General features: G+C 39.6%; 1 protein-coding gene across 1 annotated transcript; it reads right to left on the reverse strand.

Annotated features, from left to right (window-relative positions):
* Positions 1-1,339: 1,339 nt before the first annotated feature.
* LOC122563697 (hairy/enhancer-of-split related with YRPW motif protein 1-like) lies at positions 1,340-20,156 on the reverse strand. The gene is made up of 5 exons (XM_043717788.1): positions 19,277-20,156; positions 18,659-18,725; positions 18,493-18,576; positions 11,017-11,098; positions 1,340-2,705 (listed from the first exon to the last, which is right to left on the reverse strand). The coding sequence occupies exons 1-5, from the start codon at positions 19,354-19,356 to the stop codon at positions 1,948-1,950; spliced, it is 1,071 nt and encodes a 356-aa protein (XP_043573723.1). The 5' UTR covers positions 19,357-20,156; the 3' UTR covers positions 1,340-1,947.
* Positions 20,157-23,111: the final 2,955 nt, after the last annotated feature.

The raw sequence follows: 23,111 nt of genomic DNA on the forward strand, positions 1-23,111 counted from the left end.
CAGAAATGAACATGAAGCTTTCGTCTTATAGGATGACATCAATGACATGATTTTCTTCATCATTATGATGAAAATGGCAGAAGTGCCCAAAATTGGAAGTCCCAGACCCAAAGGCAGTACTTCTTATTTTGATGGGGTGGGAATGGGGAAGGCTCAAGCTTGCACATGGAAGCACCTGGCTATTTAAGTTAGCAACTGCTTCCACTCAAATCAAATTTTGATAGCCTAAGAATGTGAAACCCAAGATTGCAGATTGGATCTGGTAAGGACAGATATGAACTTTGTGTATTTCTTTAGATAGCTAGGATATCCCTTTAAAAAGCATAGTAACCCTTTGGGCATTTTTCTGAAACACCTTTAGGATAGATGAGGTACCCTTTGGGACAGTGGCTTTTGGAATTGTTAAAAGTAGGCTTGCATGTATGATACAAGTTGCAGACTCACATTGTCAAACACACTGAAATTGTCAACAGATCTTCAGAAATAAAATGTCAAAAGCGTCAATGGGACCTGTGTAAAGGAATCTGTCAAAAATATCAAGAGAGCCTGTCAATGGGAGTTATCAAGTTGTCAAGGTTTTTAAAACTCTTGTTGTATTAAAATAAATGCTTGCAATTTCATCTGTCTGTTGACAAATGACTGAGAATTTCCATTCCTAGATTCTTGCTGCTTGATTGATTTCACAACCATTCATTATGAAGGACAGGGTGCTTCAATTTTACAGTTTGATTTATATCTTTAAATTGGACAGACTCTTTGAAATGGGGCTATGAATTCCAACGTCTGCTCTTGTCTGGGATTGAGCAATCAAATGAAATGCTTGATATTATAAGACGTCATTTGAATATAAATTGAGTACTTTTTTATGGATGAGAGTTTTTTTCCCAATGTAGTGAAGTCTGTAACACACATGTAGAAATATATTTTATTGGACTTTATTTTACTTCAAATCTGCATGGATTCCTAGCTGGAGAGACTGTGAGAGTTTTCATGTATATATAAGAACAAAGGGTGATGTTTAGGGAGGAATGGGTTGGCATGTATTAGAACTAAGTTGGCAGAAGAGGTTATGAAGGAGGGTGGTTATAGGGGCATTATTTGGCATGGGAACTGGGAGTCAGGGGTGGGTACAGGTCATGAGGTGACATGTTTGGCATGGGTCAGGGAGGGAGGAGTTGTGTGGGCTATAAGGAAGCATGAGGGTTAGGACTGGAGGGAAGCTGTATGACTTATTTATTTTTAATAATTTTGGACATAATACCAGAGCCCCAAGGCAGACAGGCAGGAGGCTGGAACAACACAGCAAGCCAGGCAGCATCACGAGGTGGAGAAGTCGATGTTTCAGGTGTAAACCTTCTTCAGCACTGTGAGTGGGTGTTGGGGGAGCTGCAGATAAAGGGGGTGGTGGAAGCAGGGCCTGAGACGGTCCTTCTGCTCAGCCCACCTCCTCAGTCAGCATCTTCCTGAACATGAGTGAGAATCTGATATCTCGGCCACTAATTTTAAAACTCAGGTTTGCAAAACCAGGAATTCTACTGACTCTGTGGCCCAACTCACTGGCCCAAGGCCCAAGAATGAAGGAGGGCTGGAAGGTCACTAAAGATTGAACACAAATCCTGTTCTACTTTTTCTATCCAAGGTACTTGCAGTGACCAAGCCTGGTTTGAGAAACAAAAGCACTACAGTGAGGAAGGGTGGAGTAAACTATATGATCTACAATACTTAATTTATTAGGCTAAAAGCAATTGTTTCATATGCTGGATGCTGGAGGAAATTTCTGCACTGTAAGGTGCATTGATATGAACTTCAGTTATATTTTCTCTCATTTCCATATGATTACAAATTGCTGAAACCTATCAGGATATTTTCTGGCACAATATACTTTCTATATCACAATATATCATCATAAAAAAGTATAGTTAAAATCTTTTCCTGATTAGGCTAGATTCAGAAAGCCCCAATCGCAGTTGTCCATGACCTCTGGGATTTGCGAGCATTCAGGTTGCTTGTTTGACTAGAGGGATTATGTCGGAAATGTGATACAGATGGAAAGAGTCCTAAAGAGCCAGGAATCGCTGCAGTTGGATTTGTTGTATGAATGGTGCTGGTGCTGGAAGCTGGTGACAGCAAGGGTGAACTAATTTGTGGAGATACAGCAACACCAGTCAACATTTTGTTGGTTGAGCTTACATTGGATAGAACACCAGGAAATGTGCATGTCATGTTGGACAGCACTCTATGAATAGGTGACGCCAGGTTTGACAAGAAATTGAGGCTAGATGATGTCATGTTTGGGAGAAGATTGTGTGTGGGTGATATCACTGAGGAGGCTATTTTGTCAAGAGGAATTCCTCTCAGAGAAGATGTGGAGCATGCTAATGCAGAACCAGTAAGGAAAGCTGGGTTCTGCAGAGTATCCATGCATGGTAATTGTCCTCCTTCTGCTGTCTGTGGAAGTAAAGTAGTTAATTGATGGTGTGGCCAAGTCCAGGTTCGATGGATCAAAGAAGCCGGTGCCAATGGTGTAGGCTCTATTTCAGACACATAGTTGTTGAGATGAGATATCAGACGCTCTTTTAGTGGATCAGTATTGTCATGGCCTTGAAATCGTTCAAGTGAGCTGAGATACCTTATGACTTCAGCAAGACATTCTCTGAATCCCATACTTCTGTAATCCACAGCAAGCAAGTGAGGATCAAAATAGCCTATCAACAAAATAGTAATAGTTAGCATAATGAAATCAGCAAAGCTTATACATTGCCTCATGTTGTTACATTTTAATAAGTATTGTAGAGCGACCATCTATAGAATTCATTGCAATTGTTCTTCAATGGCTTTGGGCTTTTATAAAACCCATGACGCAATCCTTTAGAAATAAATCCTTCCTCTGAATGTTCATGTCTATCAATAGATGAAACATAAACCTAGGGAAGCAATATTGATAACAGGATAAATATTGACAAACACCAGTTAGGAGCCTCAAAATATAGTTTTATATAAAGGAGATCAGGTACATGTTTGAATTAAGGTGATTTGTTATGGCTAAGGTTTAAATACTGCAAAATAGTGGGTCATGTCTTTTGGTGGCCAGTTGGTGTTCATGTATGCTGGTGGCAAGTTTCCTGAAAAGAAAAGAATTTTCAGACATTTTGTCACCATAACTAGGTAACATCATCAGTGAGAGTCTCTGATGAAGCGCTGGTGGTATGTCCCGCCTCTCTGTTTATAGGTCTTGATTTCTTAAGATGGGTGATGTCATTTCCAGTTCTTTTTTCTAAGGGAAGGTAGATAGGGTGTAAATCGATCTGTTTATTGATGGAGTTCTGGTTTGAATGCCATGCCTCTAAGAATTCTCGTACGCGTCTTTGTTTCGCCTATCCTAGGATGTATATGTTGTCCCAGTCAAAGTGGTGTCCTTCTTTGAATTTTTAAAAGAATTTTTAAAAGAAAAATTCGGTCTGAACAAGTCAAAAATATTATATATAAAAGTAAATTTGCTGTAACTGAAAAAGAAATTAAAGAAGCTGAAGTGTAAGCTTTTAAAATAATTTATTGAACTGTTGAATGTATTGAGTCATTTTTAAATTAAGAACAAAGTCTGGATTTTACCTTTAGCAGTGAAGTGATGTTGCTCACTGCTGATACTGCAGGAAGCTGCATGGAAAAGATCTAGTGATTTTTGTAGTGCGGATTTTGCTATTACCTGGTTACTTTCATTTTAGTACCAAGCAGAGGGTAGCCAGTGATGTCTGAAACCAGACTAGGAAGGTAATCACATTGAAGTATTCTCATAGATAGCAAACCACAAAATGAAAAAAAACACATTATTCTTCAATTGTTACTCATTGTGCAGCAAGTGTAATAGTGATTGGCACGCATAAATGGGATTAAAATAGACGTTTAAATAGCATGAACAAATATTTTTAAAATTATTTAAATAGCTGTAGAATTTTAAATATTCATGGAGAAGTTTGACATTCCAGAAATGTAAAGTTAAAGTTAAAGTTAGTTTTTCAGTGCATATAAATTGTTCAACTGTGATTATGATTTGGTACAATGTTAAAAATCCAGTTACATGGTCATCAACGAGCTGTATGTCAACTTGAAATGATGTAGTGAGCTAATAAGGTAAATACTCAATTAGATCTGGGAAATAAATATTGTTTAAACTAGCAATTTTTGTGAAAATTTGTAGCTCAGGTTGATGATAAGTCTGTAAGTTAGCTCGCTGAGCTTGAAGGTTTATTTTCAGATGTTTCATCACCATATTAGGTAACATCATCAGTGAGAGTCCCTGGTAGCCCACAAACCTATCAACACACTTAAACAGCAACTAATGAACCTAAAGGATCCATTAGATACCACCAGCAAAACTAACGTCATTTACAAGATACCATGCAAGAATAGTAAAAAACACTACATTGGACAAACTATCAGGAAACTTGCCACCAGCATACATGAACACCAACTGGCCACCAAAAGACAAGACCCACTATCATTAGTTTCCATATATACAGACAAAGAAGGATACCACTTTGACTGGGACAACATATACATCCTAGGATAGGCGAAACAAAGACGCGTACGAGAATTCTTAGAGGCATGGCATTCAAACCAGAACTCCATCAATAACAGATCAAGTTACACTCTATTTACCTTCCCTTAGAAAAAAGAACTGGAAATGACATCACCCACCTTAAGAAACCAAGACCTATAAACAGAGAGGCGGGACATACCACCAGCGCTTCATCAGAGACTCTCACTGATGATGTTACCTAGTTATGGTGACAAAATGTCTGAAAACAAACCTTCAAGCTCAGTGAGCTAACTTACAGACTTATTGCTTAAACTTTATAGGTTTTTATTTGAAGTATTAAAATCAATTACATCTGGGTTTAGATGTAACATTATAATTATCACAATACCGTATATCTTTTTCCCATTGTGACATACACTTAGCATAACCACTACAGTGCAGGAAGCTAAACTTCAAATTCACAGCCAAAGATCACCCCAAAGAAGCAGTCAGTCAAATCATGTTATTTTATTTTAATTACAATAACTGTACACAATGTGCCGGGTATAACATAAAGTTAAACCATTGGCCCCTTCCTAGAAGGTCATGATTTTAGCTTCTTGGTTTGCTTGTTGCTGAACTTATATTTCATTGGACAGTATTATAACTGTTCCTAGGCCAGAACAGCCAAAGCAGGATGTTGTTTTAAGCTATAATTTGCATTGAAAGAAGTGCATTAATTTTAGTCTTTGAAAGACATCCACCAACTGCATTTTTTTGATTTGAAGCATTTGCCATATTTATGGGGTCCCTAAATGCAACTGGGGTTCATTACAGCTAAATGCCAAATTGTATCCAATTTTGTGGTATGTCTCTACACCTGCTAGAAACTGGGTTCGAACCTGACCGATCTCATTCCATGTCAGACCAGGTTGGTCAACTAAACTGAATACAGTTTGAGTAATAAAAATATTCTCATGTCGAGACCATCCAGCCTCCTTCACATAAGATTCAGTCCTCCCAGAGACTAAATAGTGACATAATTGATTTATTATATTTCCTAGTGGGGTGAATGTTAAAAGTAAAGCACTTCTATGTTTTTGCAATCTTCCATGCATCTGTTTAACCCAATGTTTTATGTAGATGACTTGGCCTGCTACTATTATGAAAGCATTTACTGCCTACATTTTCCATAGCTTTGATAGCCTACTGAATAATGTATTACTGTACTCTGTACAAACACACCCTAGTCATAAAAGAGACGTGCATTGAATGGTGAATGTTTGAACAAAATATTTCAAGACAACACTGGTCTAGGTTTATTTTACATCAAGATTGACCATAGACTATAAATTAAACAACATTAAGATCACCAATAAAATAATCAACATCTACTAAACTTTTCTCTTCAGTTTCAAACAAGGTATGCTAAAATTATTCAGAATGTTCTCTTCTCCAAATCTTTAAAATGTGTTTTGCAAGTTGGAAGATAAGGGCTGCAAGGAGTCTGTCTGTCTGTTAAGACTGCTCTGCCATTTATTAACCAGCGTATCTCCACCTTTTTAATCCCAAATCGCTTTCATATTCGCAATACGTCATTGAGGTTAATACTGGGAGAAGGAACATTTTTCAACCCTTCATACTCATCAACAGCAGCATCAAAGTTTCTAGGTCAGGCTAATTGGCTAATTGCTATGTAAATATTTCCCTTATCCCAACCACTGACTTTGATTTGGATTGCAACAGGACACTCCTTCCTTATTGCACAAATATGGTATGTTAACACTGATAGTAGATGACTATCTTTACAGTCTCTCCAAATCAGATCCGCCATTGAAGTTGGATTTGTATGACAACTGGAGCATTGGTGTAAAGCTTATTCAACACCCAACAGACTCCAGAGAAAGATGGAGTTAAGCATGAGCATCATGCCAGATTTTTGCCAGATTTAGGTGAAATTTCAAATGTGGATTTGCATTGCAAGTTTTGCATTACTGCAAAACAAAACCACATTGAATGAACACCATGGTAATCATATAAATAATAATCTTAATGTCACCGTATTGCTAAATGATAGACTGGTTTATACTGAATACACACAATCATCAGGAACTGGATTAATATCTTCCTCTTTGAATAAAAGAGTTTTTAAATCCTTTTTTGTTGTTAAATCACACAACCTTTCCTCATCATTTAACAATTGAAACTGTCATATTAACCTGGTAAATCTGTGGTGTGCCCTCTCCAAGGTCAATATATTTAGCTGTGGTTTGACATCCAAAGCTGACACAGTACCTGAGATGGATCCTTACTTATTCACTTTTGGATACGAATGCCCTCGACAAAAAGACAAGCATTCCATTTGATACTTGGTTACTTTTTGCAAACAATGTACAGATGTATACATGAAGACATATTTCCCTTTTCCACAACTCCTAAACTATTACTGTTAGGAAAATACATCAATTTTTCCTAATTTTCACTCTGAATCTATCTGCTTTTGTTTTGCCTGTTCATTCTATCTATGTTTCTTTGTAACTTCTTGTTCCCCTCTACTAACCTTGTGCTTCATAACAAATGTCACCTGCAAACTTAGATATACTGCATTGCCTTTCAAAACCTGAAAGAATTTATAAGGTTGAATGTAAAATGAGCACAAAGTTTGGATTCTAATTGTAAATATTACTCACTAGTCTAATTCTGGAGCTCTAAAATCATAGAAATATTGAATATTCATGCAAGACTAGGCCATTCAGCTCTTTGAATCTGCATTGCCATTCAATATGATCATGGGTTGATCATCCAACTCAGTACCCTGTTCCCTCTATCTCCCCATACACTTGATTCCTTTAGTTCAAAGAATTATACCTAACCCCTTCTTAAAAATATTCAATGTTTTGTCCTTAACTGTTTTCTACAACAGAGAATTTTACGGGCTCCCTACTTGCTAGCTGAAGAGATTTCTCCTAAAAAGGTCTATCTATAATCCTTAGACTGCGACTTCTGGCTCTGGAAATCCCTGTCATTGAGACTATCCTTCATGCATCTACTCTGTCTCATCCTGTTGGAATTTTATAGGCTTCTGTGAGACTACTCCCTCATTCTTCTGTCACTATGTGGCCAAGCACAGTAGAACGGAACTAGATTTTAAAAATACATTAACATTTGACTTTTATCAGAGTTGGAGAGTGAAACTTTTCAACTAATTCTATTAATACGCAACATTTCACTTTAATTGTGGATACATCGGGGTACCAAAATTCAACAACAGTTTTAACACATGGAAGTTATCTTCTGATACAACAAGAAAGAGTAAAGGTCAATATTAACTTATAGCATGCACCGAGGATAGGGTTTTGATTTTGAAAAGGACTGGATTTTAGTCACACATAAAAGAGTATTTAAAAATTTTTATTATAAACTGTATTTTTACGTAAAATATTATCAACATTATGTGTACATTTTCTGACAATCAATTGTTATTTTGAGTTTTTTGTTAGTTAATATTTTTAATTTTTACAATTAACAATTTTGGATGTTAAAGTAGTGTAACTGTCTTCAAAAGCATGGAAAATATTTTGAAAGCTTTAGAAATTCTATCAAATTGGAGCACGTTTTTGCTAAATAATTTCATTGCATTTTAATCCTTAGTTAGAGATTGTTCATTTATAGATTTTTTTCAAATTATTATTGAACCTTGACATACATTTGTAACATAAGATAGCAAAACTGAAATGTGATTATGCCTTGGCAACAATATCTTCGTAACACGCATACAAATTATCGACAGCTAAGTTTACTTGGCAATATGTGTGACCAGGTTATGAGGAGGTGGGGAGTTCCTGAGGAGGTTAGGCTTTGAGGATTACGTTGAGATCACGAGGAAGACGTCAACTCGAACACTGGTCAGTGATGCCTGCAATATGCGATTTCTCCAGTTGTGGTGCTATAAACCTAACCTCACCTCTGGCCGATTCTTAGTTTTCTCCAAAAACCTCAGCATTTCTGCAAACAGTTCCAACTTGCATGCACTTTCTCTAATCTGCATTTTAAGTGTGTATTATTCAATTCCAAAAGGTTGTTAGCCTTCTGGTCTGTACCTCTGTAGCTGCAGCTATTGAGACATATATGAATGGCAATTAGTACTCTCCTTCTCTCCAAATCTGCTGCACACACCTGTTACAAAGTGATGTTCCCACTGTTCGGTAGCACCATGAACTTTCCTTTATTGTCCTTGCATTAAAGTTTGCATGAGCCCTGGAATCTTGTTCTGTTCAGAATAAGTTGATGGATGGTACTCTTTGAAAAGCTTACTTTGGTCTCTAAAATGATATTCATGACAATTTTTTTCTAACCTTTCTGGGAATTCACCTGTTTGTTTATCATCATCTTAATTTAGAAAATGAACTACAAGTGACATTTGCACTGCTAGGTTCCCAGCGATGGACATTACACTTCGATTTTACCTCCTTCAATCATTTATTACTCCAGGTCTGTACCCAAATGAGTGGATCAAAGACATATTCTGGATGTGATTGCAGGTGATTGATTATCTTGTACCTCACTTATGTTCCCAAGCTGAAAGAGACTAGGTCAGCCTAACCTGTCGTGGTGCCCAGGAAATTCTCAGATCTGCTTATCCTTCACTTGGATTATTTGCCAGAAGCTCGGTGGAAATTTGGTTCAAATGTGCAATGGAGTTTCTGACAGGGGAGCAAGAGAAGGAAACATCTTTGGCTGGTAACAGACATTTATGTGAACTGCTTCAAGGAATTGGGAGATTTAACATTCATCAAGGTGAATAGTATAATTACTATTAATCACTGAATTCCGAATCACAATTGCAGTTTGTAGAAGAGTGGCATGAGAAAAGGTGCGGTGTTTTTTACTGTGCTAAAGGCTGCAGATTTGTCAAGAAAGACAAGGGGGGGGGGGGGGGGGTGTCATTTGAAATTCTCTGTGTTAGAAATATAGAATAGCATTTATGATGTTAAAGGGTTTGGTACTCTGATCAGGGATGGAAATCTGCATGAAGGGAATTGAACTTGGAATTTAGGGAAAGATGGGTGTCAATTTGAAAGCCAACAGCATGTCCAAGGCTTGAGCAGTGGTTCTGTTAGTGAGTCATAGAGTCATAGAGATATACCCTTCGGTTCAACTTGTCCATGCCGACCAGATGGCTTAACCTAATCTAGTCCCCTTTGGCAGCACTTGGCCCATATCACTCTATGTATTTTAAATGTTGTAATTGTACCGGCCTCCACCACTTTCTCTGGCAGCTCATTCCATACATACACCACCCTCTGCACGAAAAAATTGCCCCTTAGGTCCATTATAAATCTTTCCCCTCTCACCCTAAGCCTATGCCCTCTAGTTCTGGACTCGCCCAATCCAAAGAAACTACCTTGCCTCTTAGGAGACTATCAAAGTTTACTGAACACTGAAGATCTATTTGTTGTTTACTTGGTTTATGGGCGATATGCCCAAAATATGTCTGCCACTGTAAAGAGAGTTTCCCCAATTGGTTAATTTGATTAATTGTGAATGATTTATTTTGCAACAGCTTGTACTATGTAAATTGTTTGCTGTGTTTGCCTCAGTAACAGCAATGACTATACTTCAAAGATTCATAGATTATGAAATGTGTGGAAATCTCCTATGGTCAAGAATAAAGGTCTTGTGGTGCAGTGGGTTGTATTGCAGCTTCTGAGCCAGAAACTCCATGTTCCTGTCTCACTCAAAGCCTTGACAGCTGTGGAAGGTGCCAAAGTAGTCATAGAAACTGACATAAGCACTTGTTTTATCTGCTTATGTGCCACCAGGCACAGAAAAGAAAGATGAAGAAGATATTGTCATGAAATGTATTATATAAATGGAAGTTCCTTGTTTATTTCATATGAAGATGAAGGACATAGTTGAAGTGGTTGTACTTATTTAGTTTTTGATAAACCATTATGCAGAGAAAGACTGAGAAAGGAGTCTGTGCAATTTAATTCTTACATTCAAAGCTCTTTATCAAGGATATATAGTTCATGCTCTTTAAAGCACTGAGTTACACAAAGCAATTGAGTGAAGTCTGTTTTTTTTCAGCTAATCTTGTTTATTAGTTGACTTTATTGGTAGTGTTCAGTCCAGATTTTATACTCTGTAAGTATGTTATTTACCAGGCCTGGGGCCTCCTTGTTCAAATTGATAGCACATAGCAATTAAAAGGCAATAGGAGAACAAAGTGATGAAATAAATATTTCAATCGTGTCCATTTCTTCATTAACGTTCGTAAGGACAGGTATTACATCCTGTTTTAACATCTCCAAAATCAGATTTACAAGGCTTGAATGGTTTCAATAACTTTCCTCAAAACTCTCATGTTAACTTTGACGTATAAAATACTTCCTACGTAATGGCATAAACTGATTCAAACGTCTTCATAGTGCTGTTATATTAAAGGAATGGCGGTTTAAAGTGAACAGAATACAGAGCACTAATGATCTCATTCTTACCTTTACCCCCTGTTGCATGCAGCAACTTTAGATGGTCCACAGTCATTTGTAGGATCTCAGCTTTCTCGAGCTTGGATGACCCCTAAATAACAGAACAAATAAATAAACTTCGGTTAAAATGAATAATAACCATAGCATGCACAAAGTAATTAATGAGAAACAGATTTGACTACACTGAATTACTGAATGAATGAGTCAATGTTATAAAGCGTGAGCAAGTGAATGAATCACTGAATTAATTATTATATGAGGAAGTATAGAGGAACAAGGCCATGGAAACAAGGATGAAAATTTTAATGTCAAGACATTGTTTAACAGGGAGACAGTGTAAATCAGAGAACAGAAGGTGAATAGTCCAAAGTTAGACACAGGCAGTCGAATATTGGATGACCTCAAATTCACAGAGGGTGGGAAGTTGGAGGTCAACCAGGATTATGTTGAAATTTTCCAAGTCTGAGGTATAATAGTGCATGGCTTCGGAAGAAGACGACCTGAGACAGGCTTAGATTTAGCCAATATTGTGGAGGTGGAAATGGGTGGTCTTAGTCAAGGTGCAAATATGTGGTTGAATGTTTAGCACATTGCAAGTATAACATTGAGGTTGCAAGCAATTTGGTCCAGTCTCAGACAGTTACAAAGATGACGGATAGAGTCAGTGAATAGGCAATGGAGTTTGTGGCAGAGGCTGAAGGCAGCAGCTTCAGGTTTTGTAACATTAAACTGGAGGAAATTCCTTCTTATTCAGAACCAGATATCTGACAATTTAAAGCCCAAACAAATTGAAAAGTAGTAGTTGAGGTACACGTCAAAACTATGGGCAGAATCTTATCAGGACCTGAACAATATGCGCTATGAGAAGAATTGTGTAAGAATTGTGTAAGAAGGTGGGGAGCAGCCTGCTATATCTTTTATAAAATTGCCAAGTGTGAGGCAAGATTCTGTCTGGGTAGTGTGTAGTTCTATATTCAGCGAATATTTGCTTGAATCAACAACACATTTCACCTCATTAATGTACAGCTCCCAATTTTACAAAATCTGCCAAATGAACCAGGTGCTGAGAATTCTCAACATGGAATGCAGAGTCACTTCAGCTCACCACCAACTGTGAAGAGCCTCCATGTTGTCCTGCGTGAAAAACATCTCAGGATATGATCCATGGGAAACAGTGCATACAGCCTTCACACACAGACATTGGCATCTGATAGTTGCCAACTGCTCACAACACCTCTTTGATTCACCTGCATTGCAGGGTATACCAACAAGTAACAGTGAAAGATGGATGCAAGGATACCTTGTGAGCAGGGAACAGACACACAACACACAGGTTGGAGCAGGCTGTATCTCAGGGCTGTTCATTTGCTCTATTCGTGCTTGCTCACTTAGTGCCTACCTGTGTGCCCACAGCATGCTTGCCACTCTGTGCAATGCCTGTTGGCATATTAGAGCATCAGCCAGAACTTAAAGGTTGTCAGCACTACCATATTGATATGCTCTTTAAAGCACAGATCATCTTGCTGGATGGCACACAAAGGCAGTGCTCACTTTAGCTGGCTGTAAGTAAAAGCTCATCTTTGGAATTGTAATATTCTCCTACTGGACAATGACAAGCAGTGGATCTCTAATGGCTATTGGGAACAGAGTAGCAGTGACTTAGTGAGGGTGCTTAGTTGGGCTGTAGCTAAGGACAGGTAAACTGTATGATCTGTTGGTTAAACAACAAACAGGATGAGAGCATAGCAGTGTAGGGGGACAGAGTATCAGCAATACTGGCTACGAGTGAAGGATAATGTGGTTTTGTGACCTCTGGGCCATTACATTGCTGTTGAGGCGCAACACTTGTCCAAGTACACAACTGCCTTTTAAAGATGGTGTGGATGCCAGAGATTGATGGATGTCTGCTGTATGGTGAGTTGTTTCAGGAATCTTTGGGGGTAAGATGAGGTTAGAGCCAGGGTAGAGAGTGTCATAGGGACAGGGTAGGTCATTAATGGTAAGATATGGTGAAATATCCCACTAGGTTTTGTGGTGAGAAACCCACCAAAAATCTTGATGCAACTGACAGCCAGGGAAATGATAAGACTCCACCCTATGTTTTTGAGTTTTCAAATTGTTCTTGTCACAGCATTGATTGGACACCAATATTTTAGCAGGTTCTTTAGGAGGAACAAATTAATGTTCACTGTCAATTTTAAAAATAATGGTAAAGGTTGAAGAGAGATTTGGAGAAATCTCTTGGAGAAAATAAGATACAAGAAACAAAGACTACTGCAAACTATGGAGCCAAAGGCTGAGCTCGCCATAAGAAATTTTGGCATCATGCTTGAAATCAATAACTTATAGGTTACACAAGGCCTGAAAGACTGAGTGAAAGCATTTGAAAGGTAACTGATTCTGGTTCCTGATTCTGTAGGCAGTATGATGTTTACTTAGAAGGAACAAAATTATAAAATGTTTTGTTTGGTTTTCAGAAACAGGACCTGAATGACTGAATTAAAAAAAAGTGTTCAGTATCACTTTCACTGCCGTTACACTGTGTTCTTACTTTGCTCTTATAGAGTTCTAGTACACTCCACACACAGGTCTGGTCAACTAAACACTAGAAGATCAAAAAACGAGTTATAGTTGTCAGTCTTAATGATGTAGTTATATTACAAGTTCTTTCTGACAGTTTCCAATGGATCTATCTGCTCAAACAGTCAGGGCAGGCAGGAACAAAGCAGAAAACAAGGTAAATTAAACTGCATTTATTTCAAGAGGCCTATAGGGAAGGCAGATGAACTCAGGGCGTGGTTAGGAACATGGGACTCATAAAAATTATAGAGACATGGCTCAGGGATGGATAGGACTGTTCCAGGATACAAATGCTTTAGGAAGGACAGAAATGTGGGTAAGAGAGGAGGGGGAGTGGCATTTTTGATAAGGAATAGCATTACTGCTGTACTTAGGGAGGCTTTCCTGGGACTACATCCAGGGAAGTTATTTGGGTGGAACTGAGAAATAAGAAAGGGATAATTACCTTATTTGGATTGTACTATAGACTCCCCAGTAGTCAGTAGGAAATTGAGAATCAAATTTGTAAGGACATCTCAGTTATCTTTAAGAATAATAGGATTGTAATGGTAGGGAATCTTAGCTTTCCAAACATAGGCTGGGACTGCCATAGTGTTAAGGGTTTAGATGGATAGGAATTTGTTAAGTGTGTGCAGGAAAATTTTCTGATTCAGTTTGTGGATGTATCGACTAGAGAAGGTGCAAAACTTGATCTACTCTTGGGAAAGTTAAAAATAACACGAAACCAGGTTATAGTCCAACAGGTTTATTTGGAAGTACAAGATTTCGGAGCGCTGCTCTTTCATCAGGTAGCTAGTGGAGTAGGATAATATAACATAGAATTTATAGCAAAAGATCATAGTGTCATACACTGATGCAATATATTGCATCAGCAAAAGATCATAGTGTCAAACACTATAAATTCTGTGTCCTATGATCCTGCCCCACTAGCTACCTGATGAAGGAGCAGCACTCTGAAAGCTTGTACTTCCAAATAAATTTGGTGTCGTGTGATTTTTAACTTTGTCCACCACTAGTACCTCCACATCATGGCTACTCTTGGGAAATAAGGCAGGGGAAGTGACTGAGGCGTAAGTGGGGGAAGACTTTGTGGCCAGCAACCATAATTCCATTAGTTTTAAATAGTGATGCAAAAAGATAGACTGGATCTAAAAGTTAAAGTTTTAAATTGGAGGAAGGCTAATTTTGATGGTATTTGGCAAGAACTTTCAAAAATTGTTTGGGTGCGGATATTCGCAGGTAAAGAGACAGTTTGAAAATGGGAAGCCTTCAAAAATGAGAAAACAAGAGTCCAGTGACAGTATATTCACATTAGGGTGAAAGGCAAGGCTGGTAGGTGTAGGGAATGCTGATTGACTAGAGAAATTGAGGTTTTGATTAAGAAAAAAAAGGAAGCATATGTTAGGTATAGACAAGAGAGATCGAGTGAATCCTTAGAAGAGTATAGGGCAATAGGAATATAATTAAGAGGAAAATCAGGAGGGCAAAAAGGGGACGTGAGATAGCTTTGGCAAATAGGGTTAAGGAAAATCCAAAGAGAGTTTATAAATACATTAAGGATAGAAGGGTAACTAGGGAGACAACAGTACCAAGGCAAAAGTGAGGACTGCACTTGCTGGAAACGAAAGTTTAGATCAGAGTGGTGCTGGAAAAGCACAGCAGGTCAGGGAGCATCCGAGGAGCAGGAAAATCGATGTTTCGGGCAAAAGCCCTTCATCAGGAATAGAGGCAGGAAGCCTCCAGGGGGCCCAGCAGGAGATGGGAAAGTTTCTAACTGAGTATTTTGCATCAGTATTTATTGTGGAGAAGGGCATGGAAGATGCAGAATATGGGGAACTAGATGGTGACATCTTGAAAAATGTCCATATGTCAGAAATGGTAGTGCTGGATGTCTTAAAATGCAGAAAGGCGGATAAATCATCAGGACCTGATCAAGTGTACCCTAAAACTCTGTGGGAAGCTAGAAAGTAATTACTGGGCCCCTTGCTGAGATATTTGTATCATCGATAGTCACAGGTGAGGTTTTGGAAGACTGGAAGTTGGCTAATATAGTGCCACTATTTAAGAAAGTGGTAAGGAAAAGTAGTGGAACTATAGACCGGTGAGCGTGACATTGGTGGTGGGCAAGTTGTTGGAGGGAATCCTGAGGGACAGGATGTACATGTATTTGGAAAGGCAAGGACTGATTAGGGATAGTCACATGGCTTTGTGCGTGGGAAATCATGCCTCACTAACTTAATTGAGTTTTTGAAGAAGTAACAAAGAGGATTAGAGGGCAGAGTGGTGTACGTGGACTTCAAGCAAGGTATTTGACAAGCTTCCTCATGGTAGACTGATTAGCAAGGTTAGATCATATAGAATACAGGGAGAACTAGCCATTTGGATACAGAACTGGCTCGAAGGTAGAAGAGAGAGGGTGATGGTGGAGGGTTGCTTTTCAGACTGAAGACCTGTGAGCAGTCGTGTGCCACAAGGATCGATGTTGGTCCACTGTTTTTTGTCATTCATATAAATGATTTGGATATGAACTTAGGAGGTACGGTTAATAAATTTGCAGATGACACCAAAGTTGGAGGTGTAATGGACAATGAAGAAGGTTACCTCAGAATACAAAGTTAAAAATCACACAACACCAGGTTATAGTCCAACAGGTTTAATTGGAAGCACACTAGCTTTCAGAGCGACGCTCCTTCATTCGGTGATCCCTTGATGAAGGAGCGTCGCTCCGAAAGCTAGTGTGCTTCCAATTAAACTTGTTGGACTATAACCTGGTGTTGTGTGATTTTTAACTTTGTAGACCCCAGTCCAACACCGGCATCTCCAAATCATGACCTCAGAATACAACAGCCTCTTGATTAGATGGGCCAATAGGCTGAGAAGTAGCAGATGGAGTTTAATTTAGATTAATGTGAGGTGCTGCATTTTGGAAAGGCAATCAGGGTAGCACTTATACACTTAATGGTAAGGTCCTGGGAGTTAGGGAGGATGTGAAGAGACCTTGGAGTGCAGGTTCATTGTTCCTTGAAAGTGGAGTCGCAGATAAAAGGGATAGTGAAGAAGGTGTTTGGTATACTTTCCCTTATTGGTCAGAGCACTGAGTATAGGAGTTGGCAGGTCATGTTGTGGCTGTACAGGACATTGGTTTGGCCACTTTTGGAATATTGTGTGCAATTCTGGTCTCCCTCCTATTGGAAGGTTGTTGTGAAACTTGAAAGGGTTCAGAAAAGATTCATAAGGATGTTGCCAGCGTTGGAAGGTTTGAGCTAGAGCGAGAGGCTGAATAGGATGTGGCTGTTTTCCTTGGAGCATCAGAAGCTGAGGGGTGAACTTAGAGAGGTTTATAAAATCATGAGGGTCATGGCTAGGGTAAATTGATAACTCCCTGGGTTGGGGGAGTGCAGAACTAGAGAGCAAAGGTTTAGGGTGAGAGGGGGAAGATATCAAAGGGACCTAAGAGGCAACTTTTTCATGCAAAGGGTGGTGCGTGTATGGAATGAGCTGTCAGAGGAAGTGGTGGAAGCTGTACAATGACAACATTTAAATGACATCTGGATAGGTACATGAATAGGAAGGGTTTAGAAGGATATGGGTCAAGTCCTGGCAAATGGGACAAGATCAATTTAGGATATCTGGTTGGCATGGACGAGTTGGACCAAAGGGTCTGTTTCCATGCTGTACATCTCTATGACTCTATAACTACTTTTAGAGTATTCTGAAATAGCGGTCCCAAGCAATACTGTCATTTTGTAGCCAGGAGAAAACACAGTGCTACACAGTTAATTCTAGAAAATGTCCAGGATGCTAAATTATAAAACATTATTATCTGTAAAAGTCAAGTTGACATGGAGTCATACAGTGAGAAATGGCCCCTTCAGCTGATCGAGTTTGCACCAACATGTGAGAAACCTTCAACCTAATTCCATTTACTGATACTTGCCCATGGCCCTGAATGTTATGACGTGCCAAGTCTCATCCTGGTACTTTTTAAAGAATATGAAGAAACCCACCCCATAGGCAGGGTTGAAAGGTTTTTCTTCACATACTCCCTAAATCACCTGCCCCTCACCTTGAACCCATGTCTTCTCATGACTGACCCTTCAAGTAGGAGAATAACTTCGCCTAATCCACTCTGGATAATCTTGCACCACCTCCACCCCCCAACCCCCACCCCCAAGTCTGCTTTTCTCCAACAAAAATAACCCAAGATGATCCAACTTTTCCTCACAACTTCAATTTTCCATCCAAGGCAGCATCCTGGTGAATCTTATTTGCACCCCGTCATGTAATCATATTCTTCCTGTAATTTGGCCTGGCTGCTCTTTAGCAACATAGATTGTGTAGAAATTTTTAACTTCAAAAGTTTGGAAAGTTCACTTTAGATTGGTTCAGTTATATTGTTGCATATTTGAAATGCGAGACTCTCTCTTCAATACGATCTCACACAGAAACTGAAAGCTGAACTGAAGTCATTGTGAAACAGCAAAGTATTTATCCCAATAATACAATATACTGTCTACTAGATATTGTGTTGAACAGTTTTTATTTTCAACTGCACACTGTCTTTCCTGGTGGGGTGATTGAAGGGAGAGGGTGGAACGAATGTACAGTCAGTTGGTAGAGATATTGTTGAATATTACTCAATTAGTTTATGATATCTGTTACTGGCTTTTGCTGACAGGTTCTTGTGATGTGAGACAAGGGAATTGCACTATGACATTCAGATTTACCATCTTATATGTGGTGTGAAGCAATAATAATTATCCAGGCTCTTTGAAGAAATCATTTTAAAAAGTAGTTTTATGCATATATCAGCTTCAGAGTTTTACTGCACTCATACAATTTTGTGTAGAGATAAACAATTTAATCTGAGACTGAAATTCAGATCAATTTGAGTTCATTAAGTACCTGTTTTTCAAAAGCTGTTGGAACCAAACGACGTAGTTCAGACAAACTGTTATTAATTCTGTCCCGTCTTCTTTTTTCAATAATCTATAAGAAGAATGTTTAAATACCCTTTAAATAAAATCTGGTCGGTCATTTGCCTGTCAGAAATGAACATTTGACCACTTACCCCGCGTCTCCTCTTCCGTGCCAGAATGTGAGAAGTTGTTGTGGGTGAAGTTGATTGAGTTACAGGACTGTAAACAGAAACAGTATTTAATGTTTGTCCCTGTAGATAGCTATCTGTCACATTACTAATGGAAATTTCAATGAGTTGTTTTTCAATGGCAGATACACAGATGTCAAAAAGGCTTTCTTACGGCATAGCTAGTAGGTTTGAAAAGTACATTTACATCTACTTTATATAAAAAAAAGTGTTGCTCGGTTTGTGCTGCAACAAGGCAGAATTTTGCGTGGGATCTAATTTAGCGGAACAAAAATGATGTGCAGCGGTTCCAACTGATCTTCCTCCGTTCACCAAAATCACTTCGTGGAGGCTGCTGTTCCTTGTGATCCTGACGCTCTAACAAAGTTGGTGGGTGTCTGCTGATTCAACCCCTCCGAAAGGCTAATTCTATTCACATCCCCTTAGAAAAAAACAAACCGCTGTTAAAACCGCAGATTTGTAAGGTACTGTATCAGTAAACACTAAGCAGGGGGAGAGAGAGAGCGAGCGATTGAAGTGAACTTGCAGACATTCAAAGCACCTGATTTAGTGGCTGCAGAAACAGAAATTGAAGTTACTCACCAGTAATGTTCCTCTTTGCCAACGTCGATCATCTCGTCCAGCTCACTGTCGGAGGAGCTTTCATCATATAGCCGCTTCATTCTCTTAGTTAAACAAATATATATAATATTCTAAACACTGAGGGAGCAATGTGAAAATCCCCCACCCCCACAGTTGTCAAGGCTGTTTCTGAATGTCGAAGGGACAAATGAATAATCTCCCGCAGATACTATCTGTATTTCTGGCGGCACTTCACTGTACACTGAAGTTTCGCTGAACGTTGATGGTGGTTGTTCTGTTTTCTCTGAATGGCGACCGCGGATCGGTAACAGTTCTTGTTTTATTTTCCCCCCCCTTTTAACCTTGGCGATGTGTCCTGGGCTCAATCTGCCAATGGGTTGTCCCTGGTTTAACGTTTCTGTCCACTCCGTGCGTCCGACTGTGTGTTTCTGCTGTTCCCAGTTTGAGAAAAGATGACTTGAGTTTGTTTGCAGATTGCTGTTTTTCTTTCTCGGGGAGGCTCTTCCTGTGGCTGAATCTCTCTCATGTGGTCTCTTTGATGCTTTCTTCCCCCTCTCTTTCTGACCGAGTCGCCCTGGCTCGCTCCCAGACTCTCAGCGCCTTGTCTGCTTGGCACCGATCCCTGCTCTGACCCTGTCTTTAGATGTGGCCTCATTCCCTTTCTATTGCCTTGCCGGTAATAGGTTCGCTCCTTTCGCCATTTCTTTTGCTCTACCTCCACCGTGTCACCTTTCTCCTTTAGGGAGGGACTTAATTCCCGATGAATTTCCCAATGAAACTTTGGCTGGGAGCAAGCGCCCTTTCACCTGGTCCCTGGCTGGCAGCTTGTGCAATCTCCAGGACAGCTGAAACCTGAGAAAGAGCCGCCAGCTGCGATACAAAGAGGGAACCGGAGATCCGTGACATCCATCAACATAAACATCGTCACCTGTCTGAGCAAATCCGTGCCCAGGGCACATCCCCAATGTTTCAAACACACACCAACCCTGCCACGGTGACCTGCCATCAGACAGACCGATTTCAAAAAGGTTTACAAGACTGTACCTTTATAATATTTACATTGATCAGTTTGTTCTCTTTTTAAAAATATTTTATTTACGCTGCTAATGTTATTGCAGGGGTACAACCTCAAGTCTGTACTCTTGTGTGTCCTTTTGGCCCCCAGCTGTCCGACATGTTTATTGTTGAATAACACATTAACAAAAACAAGTGACCGGTAAACAACCAGACAAATAAAGGTCAAAACAAAACGTCAAAGTCACACTGCACTATAGAATACTCGGAGAATGTTGCAGTTCAGAAGGAGGACATTCAGCCCATTGATCTTATCCTTGGTCTCTGAAAGAAAATACTGCCAATTAGTGTCACTGCCCCATTCTTTCATTTCAAAATCGCTGCAGCTTTCCTCCTGTATCTGTGTATCATCATTAATCAACACCTTGCGGGCATGTGGGACTTAAACTTTCACCTAATGAGAAACTCAGGTCAGATCCTTTGCCAGATCAAACCAAATAGACAGTAATGCTGAAATCTGATGCGGTAGAAGACAGATACTGTAAGAATTGCAACCTGAAGAGAGAGATAGAGAACGTATAAAAACTCACAGTGTTGGGGAAGAGGTTAGGGACGAGGACAGCAAATCATAGGATTTGTATTAAAGAGAAAAAAAGAAATGTATTTATTCAATTCATGTTTCAGCTTTGGGATATTCTAAAATACTTGACAGTCAATTAAGTATTTCAGTGTAATTACTTTTGTAAAACAGGTTGTCAATTTGTACAGAGCAAGCTCCCACAAACAGTAATGAAATAAACAATAAGATCATCTTTTTCAGATTTGAACTCAGCTTCAAATAGTACCATGGAATCTTTAATGTTGTCATGAGAATGCTGGTGGGCCTTAGTTCCAGGTCCTGTCTAGAAGGCAGTATCTCTGAAAGTGCAACATTCCCCCAGTACTGACTGAGGTGTCATCTCAGATGATGTGCTCAAATTTCAGCAATGGAACTTTAAGCCATGACCTTATGATTTAGAGGCAAGAGTGATATCACTGAGTCAAAACCAATGCCAATGATCTCTGCAACCTATCATAATCACCTCCCACCTGCATCCACCTATCACCATCCTACCTACCTTCTCCCCAGCCCTATCCCCTCAATCCCCCTCAATCTCTCAACCTCCTTCTCCCTCCACATTCCTGATGAAGAGCTTATGCTCAAAACGTCGACTCTCCTTCACTTTCTCCAGGGTTCTGAATCTGAATTGGAAATAAAGCTTACTGAGAGTAAAAGGTCAAAAAAGTGAGCAGCAACAAGTTATTCAGAAACACTCTGGTAATCAAAACAGCAGTGCAGCACTATCCCTGTGCCAACTGCAATAAATTTTGAACTGATCTAGCAACTCAAGACTGTGCACATATGGCACAGTGGACCATTTCAGCAGTAGCAGAATTGTACTCCAAAACAATTGCAACTTCATCATCAGGCGTATTCCCTACTTTACAACTACCATCACATTAAGCAATTAACTCTGGCCCAATAAAGAATGGAGGAGGGCTTGCCAGTTGCAACATTAGGTACCTAACAATGAGATGTCAACCCTTGTGAAGCTATAACACAGGACTAGTTAAGTAAAAAACAGCATAAGCAGCAAATGACATACAGAGCTAAATGATCCCACAACCAACAGGTAGATCTAATCTCTGCAGTACTACTGGGTCTAGCCATGAAAGATAGTGGATAATTAACTCACTGGAAGAGGACGCTCCACAAATATCCCCATTCTTAATCACTGGTGAGTCCAGCGCATCAGTGATAATGATAAGGCTGATGCATTTGCAACAATCTTCAGCACAAGTGCTCAGTGGATGACCCATTCTCAGCCTCTTCTGGAGATCCTCAACATAAAAAAAAGCCAGGTGTCAGCCAATGTGATGCAATCCATGTGATATCAAGAAATGACTCAAGGCTCTGGATACTGCAAAGGCAGTTCCCTGACAGCTTTCCAGCAATAATACTGAAGACTTGGGCTCCAGAACTTGCAGCTCCCCAAGCCAATCTGTAAAAGTACAGCAACAGCACTGGCATCCACCCAACAATGTGGAAAATTGCCCAAGTACGTCCTGTACAAAATAAGCAGGACAACTTGGTAATTACCACCCCATAGGTCTACTCTTAGTCATCAGTAATTGAATGTGTCATCAACAGTGCTATCAGGCAGCATTTACTTGACCTGCTCACTGACAGGGAGGGTCAGCCTTTGTTCAAACATGGATAAAAAATGCTATATTTCAGAGGCAAGGTGAGAGTGACTGCCTTTAACAGCAAGGCTGCATTTGACCAAATGTAGCATAAAGGAGTCCTAGCAAAACTAAAGTAAATGGGGAAAAGACTCTGCAGGCTGGAGTCACACCTACTGTAAAGGAAAATGGTTGTGGTTGTTAGTGGTCAGTCACCTTAGCTCCAGACTATTTTTTCAGGAGTTTCTTAGCATAGTGTCCTAGGCCCAACCATTTTCATAGAGTCATAAAGATGTACAGCATGGAAGCAGACTGTTTGGTCCAACTCGTCCATGCCGACCAGATATCCAAACCTAATCTAGTCCCATTTGCCAGAACTTGGCCCAAGTCCCTCCAAACTGTCCCTATTCATATGCCCATCTAGATGCCTTTTAAATGTTGCAATTGTACCAGCCTCCACCACTTCCTCCAGCAGCACATTTCATACACTCACCACCCTCTGTGTGAAAAAGTTACTCCTTAGGTCCCTTTTAAATCTTTCCCCTCTCACCCCAAACCTATGCCCTCTAGTTCTGGACTCCCCCAACCTAGGGAAAAT

This window comes from Chiloscyllium plagiosum, chromosome 27 (assembly GCF_004010195.1).
Source record: "Chiloscyllium plagiosum isolate BGI_BamShark_2017 chromosome 27, ASM401019v2, whole genome shotgun sequence".
Taxonomy (NCBI): domain Eukaryota; kingdom Metazoa; phylum Chordata; class Chondrichthyes; order Orectolobiformes; family Hemiscylliidae; genus Chiloscyllium; species Chiloscyllium plagiosum.

Coding starts and splice junctions, on each gene's coding strand:
- LOC122563697 (XM_043717788.1), bottom strand. CDS start 19,356: ATGAAGCGGCTATATGATGAAAGCTCCTCCGACAGTGAGCTGGACGAG. Junction 18,577..18,658: donor CACGGAAGAGGAGACGCGGG/GTAAGTGGTCAA, acceptor TTCTTCTTATAG/ATTATTGAAAAAAGAAGACG. Junction 2,706..11,016: donor GCATGCAACAGGGGGTAAAG/GTAAGAATGAGA, acceptor TTTTGTTGATAG/GCTATTTTGATCCTCACTTG.